The sequence below is a fragment of the Salmo salar genome, chromosome 27 (assembly GCF_965601325.2).
Source record: "Salmo salar chromosome 27, fSalSal1, whole genome shotgun sequence".
Taxonomy (NCBI): domain Eukaryota; kingdom Metazoa; phylum Chordata; class Actinopteri; order Salmoniformes; family Salmonidae; genus Salmo; species Salmo salar.
Window position 1 is genome coordinate 4,141,054 of NC_138317.1, and position 27,389 is coordinate 4,168,442.

Consider the following 27,389-nt stretch of genomic DNA (forward strand, 5'->3'; position numbering starts at 1 on the left):
GATGTGTTAAGGCAAGGCAAGGCAAGTGGTTAACGCTGGAACTTGATGTGCTTGCTTTTCTGATTCCTCTTGATTTCCATCTTGTTTATCAGACTGTGCCACCAGATTAAGCTCTGCACTAACAATTCACACACTATCTGCATGAAATTGGATGCATCATTAAAAAGCACATTGCAAAATACGTGTTTCTCAGAACTGCGGCATTGAGGAAGGTCATCCACGACTTGCCCCAGCTTACATAACAAGAAGAAGCACAATTGTGAGTGGTTTGAGATGATTAGAGGCCTACTGTGTGAAACCCCGACAAATTGCTTGAGCCGACGCATGGAATGGGACTCCAATGCTCTCAGACAGACCATGTCTGTTTCAAAGACCCATCCATTTGGATGGCATTGTGGTACCACGAGCAGGCCTCTTTACCTTCTCAACCTCAGAGCAGACACTGCTTCTCCCTTATGACCCAACAGACAAATGGAGGATTAGGACTGTTTTCAACCTGATGTTGCTCACTACCGATGACTGTGAATTTTTGTACTTTGCGTAAGAGCCTTGGGAAAAGGGGGCCTTTTTCCCCTTGTTTATACCTATTTTTGTACACTTGTGAGCCATGACAAATAAGTTATGAACCTCAGATTGTTTACTAGATATGAAGTCCCCAACCTGCCATCTTGAATCTTTGTATGCTAGGCCTTGGCTGAGTAAGCACCTGCAGACTATCTCTGTCTCGCGGCATGCCTCTTTAAAGAACTCATGAAAGCCAGTCAACAAGGAGCCATGAAAGACAGAGAGGAACAAACAGACACTCGAGGCTCTCTCTCAGGAGACAGAAGCAAGTGAATCTGCCATGCCCAGCCAGCATCTGCATCCAGAGCAGCTCGTTTTCATCTGGGCTGTGACAATGGATGCCATTGAAACTATCTTCACGGCGTTGTTTTCCATTGATTCAAAGGTCACACTTTCAGGATTTTTTGGAGGGTAATGTGCCTGTTGTGGAATATGCAGGCATTCGTGATGAATGAGAGACATTGTCTCTGGCTGAATTCCTCCCCTTGGCTCTGAGTTGCAGCAATAGTACACATATGCAGTGGTTTGTCTGTATTATGGACCTAATCTGATTCGGGTTTACCTGCAAGGCATCACACCATCACTCTTTCTTTCATCCTTCATCTGCTTCTCTTTATCCCCCTCTTATCTCTGTCTCCATCATCTCTCTATCCAGGCCCACCGTTAAGCTGGCCCAAGCTTCAATTAACCACCAATGTTCCACTATGAATATTCTTCCTATTTTCTATGTGACCCAATGGTACTGTACATCTGTACATTGACTGTGAAAGTTGATAGCCTTCTCTGTGTTTATGGTGCTGGTGTGTTATACCACACTGAGGCAACACAGATGTTGCATTGTCGGGAAGTGAGTTGAATAAAACCATTTTTAGATAGGCTATCTATTTCATTCTGTTCATATCACATTCTTCATAACATCTATTCATATTCAATGTTTCCGAAGATCACTTTTTAAAAATGTATATTCAATTACCCTGTTTTTCATAGAAAAGCTACTTCATTCTTTTTCAGGGTAAAATGCAGTGAAGAGAAATGTTCAAGGGCAAGGACTGTGTAGGTTGGCTTGAATGATGTACCTAATATAGATATAACAGCCAAGTATGCAACAGATGCTGTATTCCAGCAACGTGTTAAGAATACCTTTTTTTATTTGTATTTATGTCAGTTGAATACAAAGTGAGGTGCATTGTACTAATAAGTACTGTTATAATACCCACATTAGTTTTCCCTCCAGGGATGTAAACTGCCCATGAGTTTTTCTTGTCTCATGGAACATATTGTGAAGAATGTGTTTGATATTGCACACACAAATACATTTGTGGCAGAATCCAATATTATAGCATTTCAATCAACCAATCATTCAATCTATTGATCTCCAATCAATTGTATCACAGTCAATTAAAAAACTCACCCATTTCCTCTGTTGATGCCTACGTATCTAAAAAGCATAGAATAAAAGCTGCAGACTGTACTATCCATAGAACTATACCTAGGTTACACAATGATTTATGGTGTACTTTTGTCTTTGCTGGGGGACAAATAGTGAGGAGAACACATACATCTTTATTAATACCCATGCCTCAGCAGAGAACCTCCAAGGGCAATAGAAATATCACTTCACATTAAAATTATTCATCTTCACAATCTCACAGTCTCTCTCCTGTCTACAAGACAAGACAACCCACCCATTCCATTCTCAGAGTCAGGGACAGGTATCATGCAACTACTTTATGTGCAGCTTGGCCAACATTTGAATCACGATCAAATCCACACAGTAAATGATTAAAGAAACCATAATTACTCATTTTTAAGCGGATCTAAAAATGATATTGTAGCCCCTATAATAAATTCATTTCCAGGGTTTCAACGTTCTTATGTAGGTTCTGACGTTCCATTGGTAGATAAATCGGTCTGTCATCGTAGTCGTTGCGCGGGATTGGTTATTTAATATCCAACGGCTCAGCAGTCTTTGGCTCCTGTCGTACCTGTCGTTCTGTGAGAGGCTGTCGGTGTTTCCTGTGGTTCCGCCCATTCCCTCCCATCAGCAATCAGTCACATTCACTTTTGCAAGAGCGTGCTGTATGTAATGGTGGGTGTCACTGACAAATGTGAATAAAAAGCCGGTGGATTTACAGCGAAGATAAGGAGAGAAAAGCACGTCCAATTATAGGGAGTTGAACGGGAGTAAAGGGAGATAGGGAAGCGTGCTCTTTCAAACCACGCAGAATATGGCGGAGCACCACACAGCCACTGACAGCAAGCACAAAGCGTCCTTGAATGCCGGGGGCTCGCTGCATGGTAACAGCCGACCTAACGCCGCGTGTGGAGGAGGGGGCAAAGGAGGCCTCTCTGGCGGACTGGCACAGCCAGCAGGGTGGCAGTCCTTACTCTCCTTTACCATTCTCTTTCTGGCCTGGTTGGCAGGCTTCAGTTCAAGACTTTTTGCAGTGATCCGGTTCGAGAGCATCATCCACGAGTTTGATCCATGGTAAGTAGTTAGCTAACTCATTTCCAATATTAGCTAGTTAGCCCAAAACTCTTTGATTGCGTTGTAGTAAATAGGATCACTAGCCACGAGAGACTCATGCTTGTTGCTGTTCTAGATGGGTTGATGCCTCGCTTTATTGACTGCACGGTAACGTCGAGTGATTTTGTCTCCCTGGCCGCATAATGCAGTTTTCGTAGTCAACTACTGTATCATGCAAAAACTTCAGCGGTTGCAAAACTTTCACCGGACGGTTTTTCAAATATGATGAGTAACTTTAGTTAGCCAATCTAATAGCTAACTAGCTAGCGTTGTAAAACTAACACAGGTCAACCTGAAAAGCAACAATATGCTCAGTGTTATAAATAGGCTGACGGATTGTTAGCTAACTACTGTAAAGTTAGCTAGGCAAGGAATGCCCCGAAGTCAGAACACCCATGACATTTCCTCATGAGGAATAGGCCTAGAACTTTATTGTTCTAGTTGATGGGCTCTCCAACCCTGGTCCAGGAGAGCTGCCGCCCTGAAGGTTCACTCCGACTCTAATCTAGCACACCTTATTCTAATAATTAGCTGGTTGATAAATTGAATGAGGTTAGTTACAACTGGGGTTGGAGAGCCCTGTTCTAGTCATGCATTCATCGATTCACTCATTCATCCAAATTGAGCATCCTAGCCAGTGTTATCGTTGCTCCAAGAGGACAGTCAGTGCCACTTCACTTTGGGTAGGACATGGTCAACTATGTTCTGCATCTCAGGTGAGAGTATAATTAGTCATCCCAAAAACATCAAAAGGTTGTGGAAATGATTAATACTTTAGAATAGCCATGTAAGTACTGCTCTTCACAATTGTATTGTCCTCCTAACATTCATGTGGCCACTGGACAGCTTGAATGTAGTTGGACGCTGCCAAATATAATACAAAGTTGACGTGGCATTTCTTATGACGGCAGTATTAAAACCCCTAAGCCAGGGGCCATGTCTCCACTCAATTTGTTCTTGGCCATTCCTTCACACTGTACACAGGATTATTCTGCTGTTTATCTGTCAAAAATGGTTCACACTGTACTGGCCGACTAGGCTGCACTGCCATTCATGTTTGGGATTGTTATCAAAACAGTATTGCAGTGTCCCATTCAAATAGCACTGATGTGCTTTTATTTCATGTAGACTACTAGCCAATACTCAAGTGTTGTTACTGGAATGACCATTAAGTATTGGCTAGTAGTGTACATGATTGCCCAAGGTGTTAGCAAGGCTGTCCCTGCAGTTAAACATCTGAATTAGCGCATTATCATCAATAAAGTGCATCTTAATCTGCCTAGGCAGTGTTGGTGTGCACTCATTTTAAAGGGAAACTTTGGGATTTTTGGCAATGAGGCCCTTCATCTACATCCCCAGAGGCAGATGAACTTGTGGATACCATTTTCATGTCTGTGTCCAGTATGAAGGAAGTTTTGCTAGCCAACGCTAACTGACGTTAGTGCAATGATTGGAAGACTGAGTATTTGCTAGCGTGCTATGTTAACGAGCAGGGATAATTGGTAGATCCTGGGCTAATGCTGCACTTTTCACACAACTACTATTATTCCTCTCCCGTTCGAAGCACCAAGCTTTGCCCAGACCTAGGTGTGTTGTCTGTAGGAAGTACCTTCAAGTAGAGCACCAGAGAACCTCCTCAGCAAAATTACAAGGAGACTCAATGCAGAATTGCACTGTGTGAGTCCCAAATGACACCCAATGGGTCCTGGTCAAAAGTATTGCACTATATAGGGAAAAGGGTGCCATTGATTATGTTTGCCTATGTCTGATATGCTGCCTGCTGGACTACCTTGGGTGGTCACATGGCTTCCCAGCCGTTCTGTAAGGTAAATCGTTTGCTAGCTGTGTGATGTACTAGGTGACCTGAGCTCATTCACCCATCTATCAAGCTCTCCCAGATGCATTCAAACCAGGCGTGTCATATTTGATGCAGCAGGTGATTTGTAACTCTTGCTGCTGTTAGGAGTATATTCAAAGAGCGTTCTTCAAATCAATTCTCTTTCATGACATTGAGTTTGTGTTGAGCCTTGGTCTGTTTTTTTCCTTTTTTTTGTTGTTGATTAAATCGCTGTCAACGTCCAAATGCTTGTGATCAATGAATCAAGTGTTTTACTTGCCAGCGAGAATAGAATAGGCTAGATGGCTATAAACAAATGTCATGCTTATCTGAGGACTGAGTTGGTAATCTTTGTTGCCTAGATGCTATAATACCACTATTGCTTTTTGGTTGAGCCTCCTCTATAGTTATATGAAACTAACCATTATGTTGAACAAGCAGGCAATTTGAAAATGCGAGATTGGCTCTGTCAGCAGTATGCCAAGCTAATATTGAAATATGCAAACATTTGTCTGTGAGTGGCATGACAAGCCTGTTATCTTTAACACTGCTCGATAAGATTATTCTCCACACCTCTTGGACTTTTGGAGAACAGTTGGGGGTATTACAGTAATAATATAGCCAATTTGGTCGGTCTGTAGGCTACTTCTTTCAAACACAAGGCTACGTCAATCTGCGTAAGGTTTTTTTTGTAGAAACTCATGTCTAACTTCAGCATTGATCATTTAAACAATTACGGCACATCTCATTCGTCAAGATGCTGCATTGACTGACTGAAGGGATTGCAAACGTCATTGAGCTTACTGAAATTCATACCACAAGCTTGAAATCCAAGCGATAGCCTACACACCTTTTTTGGGGGAAGTGACACCCTAAATCCCCTCTGGCAAATTTCTCTCTTTGTTCAATATTTGCCAAGCTGCTGATGGAGCCATTCAATACCACTCAAAGGGGTTGATTTTCCCCCCCCCCCATGTCTGCTGTAACATCTGTCTGGGTTATTGACTGAAAAGAAAGTGGATTCCATCCAGACAGTGCACATGTAGGGAACTTGGACTCAGTCTATCCTTCAGTTATCCCTGGTCTCTCACATGTATCAAGGCAGATTATTTGAAGCAAGGATAGTGCAACTCACTCCACTTACTCTAAAGCAGGATGTGGAAAAGATCCAATTCTCATAGATATCTCTAACAGCGGCTTGGCTGAGGAGTATTCCAAAACCTAAGTTTATTCCCTGCAGCATCTGTCGCAGCCATCTGTCCAACAGCTAATGAAATATTCAGTGCAGTGTGGTGTCCAATTACCTGCAGTGGGTGGCAAACTTTGTAAAACAAAACAGAGTCCCTATAATGCATTTCTCGGCGCACACCGCACAAGGCTTGATTTGATCCAATCCCCCGCAATGAATTGGGCTTACCAGTGCTTTGGCTCCATAGTTCCAATTGTATTTAACCTATGTCATCAAATGCAGGCCTAGGCCAGAATTGCAAGTACCTCAAATGGGTAATTACCCAAGGAGATGGAATGTTTTTAAAACAAAAGGAGCATTTTAAATGTACTCTGGATAGTGAGTGCTCATGTTGAAAGAATCTTTATCTCGTTAGTGTTCTCGCATTGGATCACTCTACCCACCCTCTTGGAAGTGACTCATCGATTTTAGAATCACAGATTCATCCTGATGATCATTGAATTGACATGTAAAAAGGAACCTTTGTTGGGCTCCTGCAGATGAGGAAAGGCAGCTGTATGATGAAGGCTCCTGCTAATTAGCCAAGCGTTGAGGAGCCCCGTGAGATGAGACCAATCATTGTGCATTTCTTTGAAGCACATTTTCAATACCAAAGACGCTGATTGTGTTCTGGCTTCAGTTAGACTCCGCTCTCCAGTCCCAGGCGTAACAGAATTTGTATCACACCCAATACAGAGGGAATGATCACTCGCACCACTTTATTCTCCTGTTGTCTTCAATCAAGGTTGTTGATGCTAAGCTCACGATTAACTTCCATTTCCCGTGTACCCATCCCCAGGGTGCAGAGGCAGTGGTGGAGGCGATATGGCCGCCGCGTGCTGTTCCTACCCTGGGCACCTGCAGCACGCGTAGGAGCTGAGCTGGCAGGAAGGAGCTTAGAGCCGAGGGGCCTCTTTTTATAACCGTCGTGGAAATGTTACACTAAAGATCAGCTTGCGCCATTTCTGAAAAGACTGATTTATAAACTTGGGGCATACCATACATATGCACGTTTCCCCGTTATAAATCAGACTTCTATGGTGACGACGTCCTTTTTTGCTGTATAATTCAGAACTATTATCATTAGGCCACGGCATACAAAATACATTGTTGTTCAATATTTAGTTTGTCAATAGATTGGATTTCTATGTCCTGGTATAGTCTCTGAGATGAAATGGGCAATGATGTCGCGCTCATATCGCACAGCAATACTGTAGCCTAAGCCTTTCCATACTGTCAAATATTTTACATAAGTTACCTTTCTATTTACTGTGTTGGCTAGCTAAATGTGCAAACCAAAATAAACTAATTGCAAAGACAGGCAATCCAGCTCAAAGTTATACATGCTGTATATAGGTAGGAGCTTCCGAAATGTAATTTTTGGTGAGTTTGGACATTTACCAGCAAACGTGAGAGACTACAAATGAACAAAGTTTTGACTCATGCTTGTCTGAAGGAAGAATGTTAATGGCTCTGGAGCAGTATGTGTACATGCTGTGTCTGTGGAGTCTGGAGTCACTCGGGCAACAGGCCTGCCTGCTCTGAGAAGATGGGGTAAGAGCAGATGGGCTGAGAACAGAGAGGAGAATGCAGCCAATATGCATATTAAAAACTGCAACAGTGATGATTGTCGTCGGGGTAGAGTAAAGGTCAGTTGGTTAGGTCTGTACAGCATTGGTCCGACCAGTCAGAATTCCCGTTCCAAGACTGTTTTGATCACATGGGCTGGAATATGTTATGGGTTGCCTCTGGAGATAACATCAATGAATATGGCGACTCAGTCAAAAAAATGTATCGTTAGTCTTTTCAAAATGTTCCTGACTCAAAAACCGTGAATTGATGGCAGCCTTGTAGGAAAACTTAAAGCGAGTGACGCTGCTTATAAACAGGGCAAGGTTGCCGGGGACAATGGGTTGATTAAACAGTACAAATATGACCTACGCAGATCGCTCAAGATGGCGGAACACAAGTATAGGGACAAAGTGCAGGAGCAATTCAGGTGGGACACAAGGTGTATGTGGCAGGGAAAAATACCCTTTTTCTCATGATTCAAGCACAATGACCAATGAGCTGCCAAGGAGTGCCCCCGACGACAACGTGGGCTACACACTCCACTGAGGACCTATGTAAGTCATTCAAACGTGTTAACCCTCACAAAGCTGCCAGCCTAATCGTCATCCCTAGCCGTGCCTTCAGAGCATGTGCAGAACAGCTTACTGTTGTAAGCAAAACATTAGGAAATGTGGCTGGCTACATTCTTTCTATGATAAACACAAATATGATTGCCATGCATCATTTTTTTCCCCCAAGAATTCCTTGCTTTTTCATTGTACACATATTCTTGTGACTGCCAGCCAAATAGTGTTGCACTTCTGTCATCTGATGAAAATTAAGCTATTGTCTGCCGAATGTGTTCCAGTAATGTATTTTCTGAGAAGGAAAACTATAGTTGCACGTCCCTCTGATCACTCTATTGAAGCCAAAAAACACTGACTTTCAATATAAAACGTGACCCCTGTCAATACACAGCTCAAGCTTTCTCCCGTTGTGCTATTCACAAACCTTGTTTCATTACTGCAACGGGCTTGGGAGACGTCATGCGTCCTCTGAAAAATGACCCGCCAAACTGTGCTTCTTAGCACCTGCTCGCTTAATCCGGAAGCCAACTGCACCAATATGTCAGAGGAAACACTGTTCAACTGACAACTGAAGTCAGCCTGCAGGTGCCCATCCCACCACAAGGAGTTGCTAGAGCGTGATGAGCCAAGTATTGAAAAACCATCCCTTGGCTATTTCCAAATACGTCGGTATACTGTTTACTGCCTAAGGGGAGGGGGGTGACGTGTGTGTTTTATATACACTCGCACTGTAGAAATAAGCACACCTAAGACTATAAAGCACCTGCATTCCTGTTTGTTTATTTCAATCGGTTTCATTGAGATGGACATTTTTCTTATTTTTGAATTGTGAATAGTGATCGAGCAGGTTTTGCAGAGTCGTTGCCGTCTGCAGCAAAGCGCAAGGCCCTCCTATACAAACAGCCCTCATTTCATAAGGATGGACAAAGCTGTGCACAGCTGGGAAGAGGAATGTGGTTGAGTTACTCGCACGGAATTGGCAATTGCTGACGTTCCCCTTTTCAGCCCAAATTAATTATACATAGGCATACCTAACGGTGTGATTCTGAAAGTGTGCTACGAGGCTGCCTAACGAGAGGTTCTTCCTGTCAGCAGCCCAGAGGCAATGCAGCATCACCGTGATAAAGGGCGACAGCGCGCTGGAGTATTTGTTAATGTGATTAATTGCTTACCGCTAAGACCCCAGTGGCCTTAAATATCAATGTCTTTCTGAAGGAGGCCAGCATCCTGGGGAGTGGGAGATAAAGCCTTAGGCTTTTTTAGAGGTCTCTGTGTGAGGCTGTGTATGCAGGGGGGATGTTTGAACTAGCGGAATGGTATAAAACGTATCGCTTGCAAAACCTGTAGGGTAGTATTCTGCCAATAAACCCTATGGCTTTTAAAAAAAATGTTATTTTACATCCTCTCCCTCGGACTACACACAATTGCTGCACTCAGGCTACCACTTTTAACTGACATCAAAACAGCTCACAATTGCTGTTCTCCTCAGTCAGTACTTTCTCCCGCTTTCTCTCTGTATAGTCTGCCTACCCACATGCACTTGGATGCAGTTGTTGTTCCATGACCAGCAGAACCTATCCATCTTGCAATAACAGATGGAACAGTGACCTCATCGTAGGTATCATCTCAGAATGATTGCTCTGTTTCGGTAGTGTGAGCGCCCACCTGGCTGTCAATGTTACGCTTCAACTTTCGCCACCCCCTTGCTTTGGCGTTACATCTCGGTGAACAGAAACGTCAGGAGTCTAGGGCGAGAATGTTGGTCAGAAATGTAAGGGACCTAATCTGCTGATGCACAAAAAAAGCAAGCCCCTCGTTGCCAGGTCCTGAGATTTCATTCTCACTTCCCTCCCTGAGAGGATGGTTAGTATTTACGCAGTGCTGAATAACTAATGTAGTGGTGGATTGATGGCCACAACATTTTTTTTCTTTTTTTTCTTGTCAACTTTTAGTTGGCCTTTGATCTCTGGGATATCGCCTATCTAGCTGGAATGGATATCAGGGGCGGAGGCTGGATGATGCTAGAAGCTGACAGCCATCGGTCGGTGGGGGCCAAAGGCCACTTATCGCACACCAGGCCTCTCATGAGCGAGAGAATCAATTGTCCCAAAAATGCAATAGCCTATCAGTTTTTCATTGGGCAGGGAATCTTGTGGGGGTTATTTTCCATTTATAAGACTAATGTTGAATTTCTTGTGAGCCTGATGGGATTGCTTAGTGGGAGCAGAGCTGCTTTAAGAAGATCAACTGCTTAATATTTTTTTAGTGAAGTTCAAATAGCTGAGCGCTTGAGTGTTAGTTTTGTTTCTGTCTTTCAACTATTTCCATATTAGCCTACCCAAGCTCTTCTGTAACTTGTTTTTACAAACTTGATAGTGGAAGTCCTTAACTTCTTAGTGATCCCTTAGCGCGCCAATCCCGTTAACGGGGGGATTGATTTGACAACACCCAGTGAAATAGCAAAAACAGAAATACTCATAATAATAATTCATAAATCATACAAGTGTTATACATCGGTTTAAAGATGAACTTGTTAATCCAGCCGCAGTGTCAGATTTCAAAAAGGCTTTACGGCGAAAGCAAACCATGCGATTATCTGAGGACAGCGCCCAGCATACCAACACATGAAAATCAGATTTCAACCCGCCAGATGCGACAAAAGTCAGAAATAACTATATAATTCATGCCTTACCTTTTGAAGATCTTCTTCTGTTGGCACTCCAATATGTCCATTAAACATCACAAATGATCCTTTTGTTCGATAAATTGTGTCGTTTATATCCCCAAAATGTAATTTTTTTTTGTTGTTGCCATGTTTGATTCAGAAAATACACCGGTTCCAACTAGCGCAACATGACTACAAAGTATCTAATAAGTTACCTGTAAACTTGATCCAAACATTTCAAACAACTTTCCTAATCCAACTTTAGGTATTTTTAAATGTAAATAATCGATCAAATTTAAGACTGAATAAACTATATTCAATGGAGGATAAAATGAAAGTGGAGCGAGCTTCAGGTTGCGCGCCCCAACCACAACAGTACACTTAGCTCTACTCCCAGAAAGGAAATGGCTACTTCTTCATTTTTCAAATGAAAAACATCAACCAATTTCTAAAGACTGTTGACATCTAGTGGAAGCCATAAGAACTGCAACCAGGTCCCTCAAATCTAGTTCCCCATAGAAAACCAATTGAAAAGGGTGACCTCGATATTTTTATTTTTCCTGGATGGTTTGTCCTCGGCGTTTCGCCTGCCAAATAAGTTCTGTTATACTCACAGACATAATTTTAACAGTTTTTAGTAACTTTAGTGTGTTCTATCCAAATCTTCCATGCATATCCTAGCTTCTGGGCCTGAGTAGCAGGCAGTTTACTTTGGGCACGCTTTTCATCCAGATGTGAAAATAGTGCCCCCTAGCCTTAAGAAGTTTTAACTTCAAACAGCAGTCTAGATAAGGTAGCGTAACGGCAAGCAAAGGGCTGTGAAAGCAAGGGCTATTGTGAAGGTTGGGCCATAGTCTGCCTCTTGTGGGTTGGAAGAATCATTTACTAGATGGCTGCTGATCGGTGTTTCCAGTGAGCTCATCTGGCATATTCTGTTACTGGTTGATTTTGCTAGCAGATTGGCTGGCTGATTCTCTGGGGTTGTTGGTCCCTTTTGGCTGGTTACCTGGCAAGCTGATTGGCCAGCTGGCTACTTGGTGTATCTGGTCCTGCCGTCCAGGGCAGAGGCAGGGCGTTTTATTTTAATGGGGCCTGGTGTATTGTTCTCTCTGGACATGGGCACCATCTCAGTTGCTGTCTGTTGTAAGCACACAGTGTCCTCTTGGCACAGCTATAGAGGCGCCTTGCCCATTTTAGATATGCCGCTAGCTTGTGTTCAGTCCGACTGCCCCCATGTTTGCCTGCTGCAGATGCTGCTATTGTTCAAGCAGTGTGTTCCAGTTCATCCCCTATTGCAATGAAAAAGAGATGGCTTCATCGCAACCCGTGACATTATAGAACGGCGGCTCAGGCCACATTTTTTGTTTCACGTTGGCAAATCATTGACAGCCACTCAAGGACACGGTTACCCAGGGTAGTCATCATAGTGCCGCGACATTCAGGCGGAAGGAGAGGTGAAGGGCAGTGGGTAAAGGATGATGGGGAGAGGGGTGTCTAAGAGTGACAGCTGGAATGGATTGGCATTCGGTGACAGCCAGAGAAAGACGGGCCTGTCAGATTACTGTCAAATCCCCTCACTCAATCACGCCTTGCAGTTGCTCTGACAAGTAGTCTGCGCAGGGTAGCCATGGAGAACCACAGGAGGGGACGAGAGGGGCAGTCTTAACCCCCTGAGAATCAAGTGAGCCTGACATTAGGACATCCCCTGAACTAAGCCTGATGGAGGTAAAAACCTGAGGTACAGCAGTATGATTGACGGGTGCAGAGCATACTGATCATGCATGCATTCAGCATAGTCAGGAAGCCTGTTTTCGCAACATAAGTAGATGAAAATTGACCACAGGGTCCTTTTGTGAGAAGTGGAAGTTATTGGACATTAAAATGGTAGTGCTTTTTTGATGTGAAGAAAGCATGCCAGCAAATCAAACATGCAGGTTAGGCCTAGTTTAAGTAATGGGTTAATCTAGCATCTGCTTCTTTCGTTCGTTTTTGTGTAGTGAACTTTATATTTTAGTGTACTTAGTGCAGAGCTGGTCATGATCATTAACACTGAAGGCAAGCCCCTCAAATCCATTAGAGGCTATTTAATATCCAATTTCAATGTATTCTTAGATTTTTTTAATAGCATACCCTCAAGGATATATCTGGAGAGAAAAAAATTCATGCAGTTTTGTACATTTTACTATCGGTTAGTTCAGACTGCTGTATAAACATTTTTATTTCTCCTTTGATTTTCATCGGCCTCTTTCTTGGTGTTTTGAAATTGTGTAGGTTTAATCATAGGCCTGCACTGCCACAGTTTCTCTTCTCCAGTCCTTTGAAAAGTTAACAAAAAGTCAATTTTGCGAGATGTGACTTGCTGCTAATGATTGTCAGTGCTACTGAGTTCAAGGATCTTCTATAGTATTTTGCTGCATGCTGTGTTAGCCTAATTATCACCAAATATGACCACAAATCAAATCGTCTAGCGTTCAATAAAAAAATGATTTGTTCTATTTTTCTCTAGGTTTATTTATCATAACTGAGTTTCTCATGACAGAACCCTTTTAAAATCCAAGAGATTTCATTCTAACGGTCTTAGTATTAAAAGCAGAGATTCCTTTATCCTCTTGCCCCTTCCTCTCTCTCAGCCTCAAATTGATTTTCAGAAATTAATATATAATATGCTTTTTTTTTTTTCAGCAGCTCTTGAATTTAATTTGTCCTTGATGTGAAGCTTGGTGGTTGAGGAAGTGAGTGGCCTTCCAAATGCAAATCAATGTCCCACGTTTCATAATACCCCTTGTCTGCACTGATCCCTTTAGTCTCCAACTCCATAGGATGGACTGGCCCTTTCGGTTTGCTGTGGTGGTGGTGGGGGGGGTGGGGGGGGGTGTTCAAGTGACTTCTATGTATTGTGGAGCCTTTCTATAAGTCATTTCTGTTTCCATTAGTTAGTCTAACATAGGCTATATAATACACTGCTCAAAAAAATAAAGGGAACACTTAAACAACACAATGTAACTCCAAGTCAATCACACTTCTGTGAAATCAAACTGTCCACTTAGGAAGCAACACTGATTGACAATAAATGTCACATGCTGTTGTGCAAATGGAATAGACAACAGGTGGAAATTATAGGCAATTAGCAGAGCCCTGCAAAATGACCTCCAGCAGGCCACAAATGTGCATGTGTCTGCTCAAACGGTCAGAAACAGACTCCATGAGGGTGGTGTGAGGGCCCGACGTCCACAGGTGGGGGTTGTGCTTACAGCCCAACACCATGCAGGACGTTTGGCATTTGCCAGAGAACACCAAGATTGGCAAAAATCGCCACTGGCGCCCTGTGCTCTTCACAGATGAAAGCAGGTTCACACTGAGCACATGTGACAGTCTGGAGACGCCGTGGAGAACGTTCTCCTGCCTGCAACATCCTCCAGCATGACCGGTTTGGCGGTGGGTCAGTCATGGTGTGGGGTGGCATTTCTTTGGGGGGCCGCACAGCCCTCCATGTGCTCGCCAGAGGTAGCCTGACTGCCATTAGGTACCGAGATGAGATCCCCAGACCCCTTGTGAGACCATATGCCGGTGCGGTTGGCCCTGGGTTCCTCCTAATGCAAGACAATGCTAGACCTCATGTGGCTGGAGTGTGTCAGCAGTTCCTGCAAGAGGAAGGCATTGATGCTATGGACTGGCCCGCCCGTTCCCCAGACCTGAATCCAATTGAGCACATCTGGGACATCATGTCTCGCTCCATCCACCAACGCCACGTTGCACCACAGACTGTCCAGGAGTTGGCGGATGCTTTAGTCCAGGTCTGGGAGGAGATCCCTCAGGAGACCATCCGCCACCTCATCAGGAGCGTGGAGGCCACACACACACTACTGAGCCTCATTTTGACTTGTTTTAAGGACATTACATCAAAGTTGGATCAGCCTGTAGTGTGGTTTTCCACTTTAATTTTGAGTGCGATTCCAAATCCAGACCTCCATGGGTTGATAAATTGGATTTCCATTGATTATTTTTGTGATTTTGTTGTCAGCACATTCAACTATGTAAAGAAAAAAGTATTTAATAAGATTATTTCATTCAGATCTAGGATGTGTTATTTTAGTGTTCCCTTTATTTTTTTGAGCAGTATATTTATCAGATAACTGTTGAGCCAAACCACAAGCCGTAGCAGTGTCACTTAGTACCTGTCAGTACATTTATTTATTTATTTGAACCTTTTTTTGTTTTAACTAGGAAAGTCTGTTATGAACAAATTCTTATTTTCGATGACGGCCTACACCGGCCAAACCCAGATGACACTGGGCCAGTTGTCTGCCGCCCCATGGGAGTCCCATTCAAACCAGGGTTTCTGTAGCACTGAGATGCAGTGCCTTAGAGCGCTGCACTCGGGAGCCCACTCGTTAGTGGATACGGCACTGATGAAGCACTGATATGCGGTGCCTTAGAGCGCTGCACTCGGGGAGCCCACTCGTTAGTGGATATAGCACTACTGTAGCACTTTTCACCAGTATTTGCCATGATACCATCCATTCTGACAATATTGAGAGTTCCGAATCTGAGAGATCTGGATTTGTAAAGATATTGCTGATGCCAATCTGATCAACGCCTCACCAGTATCAGGAACAGGAATTCCCTCAGTACCATTGCTATGCCAGTGCAGAAGCCATGGTACGCTAACCAATTGCAGGGTGGCTACAGTATCACACGGCTGTGCCCTCAGAACTTAAAGCCTGACACCTGTGACCTGACCAGTAGAAGGATGCCCTTGTCTCTTATCGTTCTTTGAGGGATAGTAAGCATTTTGTTAACGTGCGCCGTCATGTAATTTTTTTTTTTATCAGTGAATGACTCAAATAGAAAGGATAGCGATAGGGCTCGTATTCAAGGTTAAAGGTCAGGTGCTTTATCCTTCAGCACTGTTGCTGCCAAGTAACCGTCTGGTGACTGGACACCTAACAAAACATTTACAATTGCTTTTGATTTACCGGCATCGTGAAGGTAATGGAGATGCTACATCCTTCCTCTCGCATCCCATCAGTTTCTCGGTTGCTGGGGTTATTGAGTTTGAGTTGTCCGCTTTCAATTGGATCATAAATCTGGAGCTAGATTCCTTACCTATTTTCCTCCCCCTGCAAATGGGGAAACAAATGAAGATTTGTTTAATGAAGCTGGTGATGCACATCTTAACAGACATGCATGCACAGTGAACAGAACACCACAGGCTTTCTGGAGTTGTGCCAAGCCCATTAATGTTCTCTCGTACTATTGCTCCACAACTGGGGACCCGTGAATAATTACCTCGCAAAGAACACTTTGTTTTGATAGAATGTTGGTTATTAGGGTCTAGAGTTTACGAAGAACAGCTTGAAATAAGAATCCATGATAAAACTGTTTACACTTTATTATTTGTGAGGTTAAAATTAGTTGGCGTCTGTGTTTGCACCCATGGACCAGGAAATGATTTGTTATTCCAGAAAGCCAAAATGACGGATGGATCAACATTGCCTTAAGACAGGATAGGGATTTGGCAAGAGGTTGTGCTCGTCTCACCACCCTGGACCCCAACATGTCACGAACAGTTCCTCAGATAGTCGAGACGGGACAGAAATAAAAATCCCAGAGTCCATTATGTAGTCTAGTCTTTTATCAAATCGGCTTTGATTCACCAGAGAGCCAATTTCAAGCCTAGATTTTGGTCAAGTTTGGTCTTGATGTAGGGCCTAGGCTAGCCTAAGCTTTAAAGTGTTCTTTGCATTCTCAGTCTAGAAACTATTTCAGAAAAACCTGTCATACCGTCAGTATTGACAATCGTTTTGCAAGAAACATTATGCTGGGATTGGTTTTGTAGGAATATCTTCCCCACTGACGGTGTTCTTTTGTTAAGTAACAGAGCCAAAACGGATGCTGCCGCAGCGTTGTTGCCCCGGGCGTTAACCAGGTTGACAGCAGAGGTGAGCTTAACTTGGTAAGTGTCTTTGGAACGACCTTCATTTCCTCAAAGGCTCTCTAAACGATTTGGAAGACTGTTCCGAAATGACCAACAAAGACAGCAGTAGCTTACGTGGTTTCTTCTTTCCACTCGTGTCATCCCTGCATTTCTGCCTGACTGATTATCTAATCAACTATGTTTTTAATCTGATCTGACCATACTGAAGCGCTGCTCTGCCTTAACAACAATATCAACAAGGCAGGTCCTTCAGGCCCTAGTTTTGTTGCAACTGGACTACTGCCCAGTCATGTGGTCAGGTTCCACAAAGAGGGTCTTGGGGAAAAATGTACAACTGGCCCAGAACAGGGCAGCACGGCTGGCCCTTAAATGTACACGTAGGGCTAACATTAATAACATGCATATTAATCACTCATGGCTCAAAGTGGATGAGAGATTGACTTCATCACTACTTGTTTTTGTAAGAAGTATTGACATGCTGAATGTACTGCGCTGTCTGTTTTTTAAACTACTGGCACACAGCTCAGACACCCATGCATACACCACAAGACATGCCACCAGAGGTCTGTTTAAACTACTGGCACACAGCTCAGACACCCATGCATACACCACAAGACATGCCACCAGAGGTCTCTTCAGTCCCCTAGTCATGAACGGACACACAGTACTACATGGAGGCACACAGTACTACATGAAACCCTATTCCACATCAACTCACGCAAGCAGTAAAATCACATTTAAAAGAGGTAAATACACCTTATGGAACAGCGACAACTGACGAGTCACACACAGGTACACCTGAATTGTGTTTTGTAGTGGCTGGAGGGCACACACTTACTGTATTGTGTAATCTGTTGTAAAATGTATTTGTTTAAAAATTGTGTATATATATATATATATATATATATATATTACTGCCCTAATATTTGATGGACCCCCAATGAGAGTGGGGATCTATAATAAATAGAAATACTCCAAGTCAAATCTGTCTCCTGAATTATGTGGTACAAAACCCCATTGAAACCTTAGTCATTATTCATTTGTATGATCCTTGATTACATAATCTCGTGTTACGTTTTCAAAAGCAACATTTCCCCAGGTTTCCTTTTGATGGTGGCTCCCTCCTCCCCCTAGCCCCTGCTGCAAAGCCCCCGTGGCAGTATTATCTTCTCATCCCATTGTTTTTATCCCAAGTGAAGCTGTGACCTTCAAAGTATATTTCTTGAGTGACTGATGTGGTGCTTTTTCGAGAGATCAAGGGAGATGTTACAGCCACTTAGGAATGAACTCCTCTCGGATGATGACGGACCACTTTCATTATCAAAAGAACTCCTCTGCTTTATTGGAATATACACTGTGTTCAAAACATTAAGAACACCTGCTCTTTCCATGACAGACTGACCAGGTGAATCCAGGTAAAAGCTATTGATGTCAATCAGTGTAGATGAAGGGGAGACGGGTTAAATAAGTTTTATTTATTTTTAAGCCTTGACATGGATTATGTAGGTGTGCCATTGAGGGTGAATGGGGAAGACAAAATATTTAAGTGCCTTTTTGAAGGGAGTATAGTAATAGGTGCCAGGCGCACCGGTCTGTCAATGCTGCTGGGTCTTTCACGCTCAACAGTTTCCTGCGTGTATCAAGAATGGTCCACCACCCGAAGGACATCCAGCCAACTTGACAAACCTGTGGGAATTACTGGAGTCAACATCCCTATGGAATGCTTTTTGACACCTTGTAGAGTCCATGCCATGACGAATTGAGGCTGTTCAGAGGTTAATATATGGGGGGGGTGCAACAAATGTTCCCTCTGAGCTGCGCACACAGCTCCCACGGTAGAGAGAAGCACGAAATTGAACTTCACTCTACTTTCTAGAGTTTTCTCCATTTAAAACTATCAACTGTTTCACTTTACTGTGGGAATCAACTGAATATTAGCCACTTTCAATGCAACAAACTGAAACAAAACTAACTATGCAAGACTTAGTTGTAGGCAGAACGCATCCGAGTAGTATTCTATTGCATTGACACGCACGCCTCAGGCCTGTACTCTACACAGACCAGTGCGCCATAACCAATCAGAGCTGCAGTAGGCCTGTATGCAGATAGCATGTAGCGACGTGTGCACATTTGTTAATGTTTTCTTATCCTTTGCTAGTTAGTGAGTTATTACCCCAGTTCTAGATCATTTGTAGTCATCAATGGAGGAGTGATTGCTTCCTACAAGAGCACAAAACGTGTGCATTTCTAGACATCAGGTAGAGCTTCAAAAGGCAGTGTTGTATTTTGAGACGGGCTTGAATAAACTAAGTAGACAGAGGGTAGCATAATTTGTCTGCTTCTCTGTAATAATGCTATGGGAATAATCCTGCATTTTATTTTGTAAAGGGGTTTCTTGCATCAAACATTTTCAATCACCTCGTCTGAAGGACAAGTGGATAAACGGGTTAAAGTGAAGCCCTGCATGTTTTTCTTATTTTCTTATTTTTTTAAAAATTTATTCTCCCACAGGGTACTTGACCACTGTTAAAAATGAATTAAAGCGGGTACAGCCTTAGTGTTCACAGTAAACGTGCGCTGGAAGTTGTACAGAATTTTCCCAACGCTCAAGTATGCGCTCAGCAGATCTGAAATTTGCTCCGTGATGAGAAACATTTAAGGGAACGTTGGGTGCACATCAATATTAAGGTGTTTCTAATGTTTGGCACATTAGGCACTTTCTTTTCTTTGATGAGAAGTAACTTCAGACTACGTTTCCCTTTCGATATAAGTCTTTTCAATAATCAAATGTATTTATATAGCCCTTCTTACATCAGCTGATATATCAAAGTGCTGTACAGAAACCCAGCTTAAAACCCCAAACAGCAAGCAATGCAGGTGTAGAAGCACAGTGGCTAGGAAAAACTCCCTAGAAAGGCCAAAACCTAGGAAGAAACCTAGAGAGGAACCAGGCTATGAGGGGTGGCCAGTCCTCTTCTGGCTGTGCCGGGTGACGATTATAACAGAACATGGCCAAGATGTTCATAAATGACCAGCATGGTCAAATAATAGTAATCACAGTAAACAGGTCAGGGTTCCATAGCCGCAGCAGAACAGTTAAAACTGGAGCAGCAGCACGGCCAGGTGGACTGGGGACAACAAGGTGTCCTCATGTCAGGTAGTCCTGAGGCATGGTCCTAGGGCTCAGGTCCTCCGAGAGATAGAGAGCATACTTAAATTCAGACAGGACACCAGATAAGACAGGAGAAATACTCCAGATATAAGACTGACCCTAGCCCCCGACACACAAACTACTGCAGCATAAATACTGGAGGCTGAGACGGGAGGGGTCAGGAGACACTGTGGCCCCATCCGATGATACCCCCGGACAGGGCCAAACAGGCAGGATATAACCCTACCCACTTTGCCAAAGCACAGCCCCTACACCACTAGAGGGATAACTTCAACCACCAACTTACCATCCTGAGACAAGGCCCAGTATAGCCCACAAAGATCTCCGCCACGGCACAACCCAACGGGGGGTGCTAACCCAGACAGGAAGACCACATCAGTGACTCAACCCACTCAAGTGACGCACCCCTCCTAGGGACGGCATGGAAGAGCACCAGTAAGCCAGTGACTCAGCCCCTGTAATAGGGTTAGAGGCAGAAAATCCCAGTGGAGATAAGGGAACCGGCCAGGCAGAGACGGCAAGGGCGGTTCGTTGCTCCAGTGACTTTCCATTCACCTTCACACTCCTGGGCCAGACTACACTCAATCATAGGACCTACTGAAGAGATGAGTCTTCAATAAAGACTTACAGGTTGAGACCGAGTCTGTGTCTCTCACATGGGTAGGCAGACCATTCCATAAAAATGGAGCTTTATAGGAGAAAGCCCTGCCTCCAGCTGTTTGCTTAGAAATTCTAGGGGCAATTAGGAGGCCTGCGTCTTGTGACCGTAGCGTACGTGTAGGTATGTACGGCAGGACCAAATCGGAAAGATGGTTAGGAGCAAGCCCATGTAATGCTTTGTAGGTTAGCAGTAAAACTTTGAAATCAGCCCTTGCCTTAACAGGAAGCCAGTGTAGGGAGGCTAGCACTGGAGTAATATGATCACATTTTTTGGTTCTTGTCAGGATTCTAGCAGCCGTATTTAGCACTAACTGACGTTTTAGTGCTTTATCTGGGTAGCTGGAAAGTAGAGCATTGCGGTAGTCTAACCTAGAAGTAACAAAAGCATGGATAAATTTTTCTGCATCATTTTTGGACAGACAATTTCAGATTTTTACAATTTTACGTAAATGGGGAAAAAAGTTGTCCTTGAAACAGTCTTGATATGTTCATCAAAAGAGAGATCAGGGTCCAGAGTAAAGCCGAGGTCCTTCAGTTTTATTTGAGACGACTGTACAACCATCAAGATTAATTGTCAGATTCAACAGAAGATCTTTGATTCTTGGGACCTAGAACTATCATCTCTGTTTTGTCCGAGTTTAAAAGTAGAAAGTTTGCAGCCATCCACTTCCTTATGTCTGAAACACAGGCTTCCAGCGAGGGCAATTTTGGGGCTTCACCATGTTTCATTGAAATGTACAGCGGTGTGTACATTCCGCATAGCAGTGAAATTTAACATTATGTTTTCGAATGACATCCCCAAGAGGTAAAATGTATCGTGAAAACAATAGTCGTCCTAAAACGGAACCTTGATGAACACCAAAATGTACAGTTGATTTGTCAGAGGACAAACCATTCACAGAGACAAACTGATATCATTCCGACAGATAAGATCTAAACCAGGCCAGAACTTGTCCATGTAGACCAATTTGGGTTTCCAATCTCTCCAAAAGAATGTGTTGATCGCTGGTATCAAAAGCAGCACTAAGGTCTAAGAGCACGAGGACAGATGCAGATCCTTTTTCTGATGCCGTTAGGTCATTTACCACCTTCACAAGTGCAGTCTCAGTGCTATGATGGGGTCTAAAACCAGACTGAAGCATTTTGTATACATTGTTTCTCTTCAGGAAGGCAGTGAGTGGCTGCGTAACAGCGTTTTCTAAAATGTTTGAGAGGAATGGGAGATTCGATATAGGCCGATCGTGTTTATTAAATATTTTCTGGGTCAAGGTTTGGCTTTTTCAAGAGGCTTTATTACTGCCACTTTTAGTGAGTTTGGTTCACATCCGGTGGATAGAAAGCCGTTTATTATGTTCAACATTTATTTTAATTTATTTTATTTCACCTTTATTTAACCAGGTAGGCAAGTTGAGAACAAGTTCTGATTTACAATTGCGACCTGGCCAAGATAAAGCAAGCAGTTTGACACATACAACAACACAGAGTTACACATGGAGTAAAACAAACATAGTCAATAATATAGTAGAAAAATAAGTCTATATACAAAGTGAGCATATGAGGGGAGGGTAAGGCCATGGTGGCGAAGTAAATATAATATAGCAAGTAAAACAATGGAATGGTAGATTTGCAGTGGAAGAAAGTACAAAATAAATACAGTGGGGGAAGAGGTAGTTGTTTGGGCTAAATTATAGATGGGCTATGTACAGGTGCAGTAATTTGTGAGCTGCTCTGACAGCTGGTGCTTAAAGCTAGTGAGGGAGATAAGTGTTTCCAGTTTTAGAGATTTTTGTAGTTCGTTCCAGTCATTGGAAGGAGTGGCGGCCGAAGGAGGAATTGGCTTTGGGGGTGACCAGAGAGATATACCTGCTGGAGCGCGTGCTACAGGAGGGCCAAGCACAGGAAGCCGCTCTTTCAGTAGTTTAGTTGGAATAGGGTCCAGTATGCAGCTTGAATGTTTAGAGGCTGTGACTATTTTCATCATTGTGTCAAGAGATATAGTACTAAAACACTTGACAATTATCATTGTCATTACTCATTTCCCACAACTGCTTATCGTGACCTTGAAATATACTTGGTTTATCTTATTCTATGTGAAGTTCACTTAATTCAGTCATGTTTGCTTTTGCAATTATCAGTTTGTTGCTTTCAACATTCTTTCAAAAAAGGCTTTTTAACTCCAAGTGAGTCTCCTCTTGAACTTTGATATGACTGACGGCTGGCCCTCACTACTTTCCATTCTTTTGAAAGATGACATTGTAAAGGCCCTTTATTGCTCCATCACCTGTCATCCCACTGGATTCTGAGAACCCTGTCGCCCTGAAAGCCCTTCTGTTGTAGTTGAATACGAGTGTCTGGCACCTTATTAGACCTCTGTGCCCTATTACATGCTGAAGTACATGACTGTATGCGTGTGTGTCTGGGTGCGTGTGTGTGTGCGTTTTTGTTTGAGCTTGGCCTCAATCACAAAAACCAACAGACCAGGCCACTACGGTCATGGGATCCCATTAAAAAATAACCCCATTTAGGTGGAATGAAACACTCTCACTCTGTTGTAAATTCAATTGCTTCGTCTTCCTCTGCCTTTGTAAGCTCCCTAATAAAATGTCACTTTTGATAAGACACTTAAATTGTCATAGTTTTACTTACTATGCCTTCAGAAAGTATTCAGACCCCTTGACTTTTCCCTCATTTTGTTACGATACAGCCTTATTCTATAATGAGTTAAATAAAGCAATTTCCTCAAATCAATGCACAATATCCCATAATGACAAAGCAAAAACAGGTTTTAAATTTTGTTTTTGTGCAAATTAACAAAAACATTTTATTTACAACCATTGGAGTCCACCTGTGGTATATTCAATTGATTGGACATGATTTGGAAAAGCACACTCCTGTCTAAGGTCCCACAGTTGACAGTGCATGTCAGAGCAAAAACCAAGCCATGAGGTCAAAGAAATTCTCCGTAGAGCTCCACAACAAGGTTGTGTTGAGGCACAGCTCTGGGGAAGGGTACTAAAAAATGTCTGCATTATTTGAAGCTCCTCAAGAACAGTGGCCTCCATCATTCTTAAATGTAAGAAGTTTGGAACCATCAACACTCTTCCTAGAGCTGGCTGCCTGTCCGAACTGAGCAATTGGGGGTGAAGGGCCTTGGTCAGGGAGGTGACCCTGACAGAGCTCCAGAGTTCCTCTGGGGAGATGGGAGAACCTTCCAGAAGGACAACCATCTCTGCAGCACTCCACCAATCTGGCCTTTATGGTAGAGTGGCCAGACTGAAGCCACTCCTCAGTAAAAGGCACATGACAGCCCACTTGGAGTTTGCCAAAAGGCACCTAAAGGACTCTCAGACCATGAGAAACAAGATTCTCTGTTCTGATGAAACCAAGATTGAACTCTTTGGCCTGAATGACAAGCGTCATGTCTGGATGAAACCTGGCAACATGCTGTGGGGATGTTTTTCAGCGGCAGGGACTGGGAGACTAGTCTTGATTGAGGCAAAATGAATGGAGCGAAGTACAGAGCTCCTTGATGAAAACCCGCTTAGGACCTCAGACTGGGGCGAAGGTTCACCTTCCAACAGGACAATGACCCTAACCACACAGCCAAGACTATACAGGAGTGGCTTCGGGACAAGTCTCTGAATGTCCATGAGTGGCCCAGTCAGAGCCTGAACTTAAACCCGATCGAACATCTCTGGAGAGACCTGAAAATAGTTTTGCAGCAACGCTCCCAATCCAACCTGACAGAGCTTGACAGGATCTGCGGAGAAGAATGGGTTGACACTCCCCAAATACTAGTGTGCCAAACTTGTAGCGTCATACCGAAGGAGAATCGAGGCTGTAATCGCTGCCAAAGGTGCTTCAACAAAGTATCGAGTAAAGGGTCTGAATACTTATTAAATGTGATATATATTTTTATAAATTAGCAAAACTCTCTAAACCTGTTTTTGCTTTGTCATTATAGGGTATTGTGTGTCGATTGGGGGGGGGGGGGTTGATCAATTTTAGAATAAGGCTGTAATGTAACAATGTGGAAAGTCAAGGGGTCTGAATACTTTCTGAAGGCACTGTATACTACATTTTCTTCTAAAATGGCAAGTGAGGGTGGAAAAGCTATTTGAATGCCTGACATTTTGGCCTGATTAGAAGAAACGCAACCGATCGGAATGACTCGCATGAATGTCAGTCTGAGAATGCCTAAATGGCATCTTGGGGCCATTTTCCCTTTGTGTAGGGTTGTTTGTGGAGCTGTGTTCATTTTGGCACTAGTTTTTAGATGTAGTCATCTCGGTCACTTTGACAACCACTAATTTATTGACAAAAATGTGACTAACAGTGTGCTTTTAGTCAACAAAATGCCAATTCATTTTAGTCACATTTGTCACATCACCTTTGTATTTCCCCAGGCTACCTGGGGCAGGCAGGTAGCTTAGTGGGTAGTGTTGGGACAGTAACTGAAAGGTTGCTGGATTGAATCCCCAAGCTAACAAGGTAAAGATCTGTCATTCTGCCCCCGAACAAGGCTGTTCCCCGGTAGGCCGTCATTGTAAATAAGAATTTGTTCTTAACTGACTTGCCTAGTTAAATAAAGGTAAACAATGAACCTGTAGTAAACATAAATCACCTACTTCAATGTGTTCTACCAACATTTTTCTGCTTAACTTCCTATTCTCTTCCCAACAGTAGAAATATGATAAACATACAGTACCAGTCAAAAGTTTGGACACACCTACTCATTCCAGGGATTTGATTTTTACTATTTTCTACATTTTAGAATAATAATGAAGACATGAGAACTATGAAATGAGATGCACATGTAAATATATTTGAGATTCTTTAAAGTAGCCACGCCTTGACAGCTTTGCACACGCTTGGCATTCTCTCAACCAGCTTCATGAGGAATGCTTTTCCAACAGTCTTGAAGTTCCCACATACAGCTCTGGAAAAAATGTAAGCGACCACTGCAAAATGATCAGTTTCTCTGGTTGGTCAGAAGCCATCAAACAAAGCCGAGCTGCTTGAGGTTTTGCGCCAGGACTGGCATAAAGTCACCCAACATCAATGTGAAAGACTGGTGGAGCGCATGCCAAGACACATAAAAGCTGTGATTGAAAATCAGGGTTATTCCACCAAATATTGATTTCTGAACTCTTCCTAATTGAAAACATTAGTATTGTGTTATTTAAAAATGAATATAAACTTATTTTCTTTGCATTATTCGAGGTCTGACAGCACTGCATCTTTTTGTTATTTTGACCAATTGTCATTTTCTGCAAATAAATGCTTTAAATTACTATTTTTTTATTTGGGAGAAATGTTGTCAGTATAGAATAAAACTAAAGTTTTCATTTTACCCAAACACATACCTATAAATAGTAAAACCAGAGAAACGGTTAATTTTGCAGTGGTATTTACATTTTTCCCAGAGCTGTATGCTGAGCACTTTGTTTTGCTGCTTTTCCTTCACTCTGCTGTCCAACTCATCCCAAACCATCTCAATTGGGTTGAGGTTGGGTGATTGTGGAGACCAGGTCATCTGATGCAGCATTCCACCTTCTTGGTCAAATAGCCCTTACACAGCCTGGAGGTGTGTTGGGTCATTGTTCTGTTGAAAAACAAATGACTGCAATCCAGGTGGGATGGCGTATTGCTCCAGAATGCCCAGGTAGCCATGCTGTCATTTTAGGCGCAAATGTAAAAAAAAAAAAATGAAAGTGGGGGAAAAAAAGGGGGTGGATCCTTAGGAGGTTTAATTGCGCCTTGAATGCTAAATAAATCACTGACAATGTCACCAGCAAAGCACCCCCACACCATCACACCACCACCTCCAAGCTTCATGGTGGGAACCACACATGCGGAGATCATCTGTTCACCTACTCTGTCTCACAAAGACACGAGGTTGGAACAATCTTACATTTGGATTCATCAGACCAAAGGATAGATTTCCACCGGTCTAATGTCCATTGCTCGTGTTTCTTGGCCCATGCAAGTCTGCTGTTGTTATTGTCCTTTAGTAGTAGTTTCTTTGCAGCAATTCAACCATGAATGCCTGACTCAGTCTCCTCTGAACAGTTTATGTTGAGATGTATGTTACTTGAACTCTGACGCATTTATTTGGGCTGCAATCTGAGGCTGGTAACTCTAATGAACTTATCCTTTGCAGCAGAGGTCTCTCTGGGGCTTCCTTTCCTGTGGTGGGCCTCATGAGAGCCAGTTTCATCATAGTGCTTGGTTTTTGCTACTGCAAGTTCTTGAAATTTTCCGAATTGACTGACCTTCATGTCTTAAAGTAATGATGGACTGTCATTTTGTCTTCGCTTATTTGAGCTGTTCTTGCCATAGTATGGACTTGGTCTTTTACCAAATAGGGCTATCTTCTGTATACCACCCCTACCTTGTTAGTTTGTGGAATTGCATTCCTTCTTAACTTATAACAAGGCACACCTGTTAATTGAAATGCATGACTACCTCATGAAGCTGGTTGAGAGAATGCCAATGATGTGCAAATCTGTCATCAATATTTAGATTTGAACACTTTTGGTTACTACATGATTCCATATGTTACTTAATAGTTTTGATGTCTTTATTCTACAATGTAGAAAATGTTAAAAATTAAGAGAAACCCTTGAATGAGTAGGTGTCCAATGTTTTGTTTGTGTG

At 42.9% G+C, this 27,389-nt stretch overlaps 1 protein-coding gene across 2 annotated transcripts in view; it reads left to right on the forward strand.

The window, feature by feature from the left end:
• Nucleotides 1-1,739: 1,739 nt before the first annotated feature.
• The window catches only part of LOC106588202 (dolichyl-diphosphooligosaccharide--protein glycosyltransferase subunit STT3B), a 110,913-nt gene continuing 85,263 nt past the window's right edge, over nucleotides 1,740-27,389 (forward strand). For both annotated transcript variants that reach the window (XM_014176962.3, XM_014176961.3), the window contains exon 1: nucleotides 1,740-3,052. In XM_014176962.3, the coding sequence (XP_014032437.1) occupies nucleotides 2,793-3,052 (260 nt within the window). In that variant the 5' untranslated portion in view covers nucleotides 1,740-2,792. The remainder of the gene's footprint in view (nucleotides 3,053-27,389) is intronic.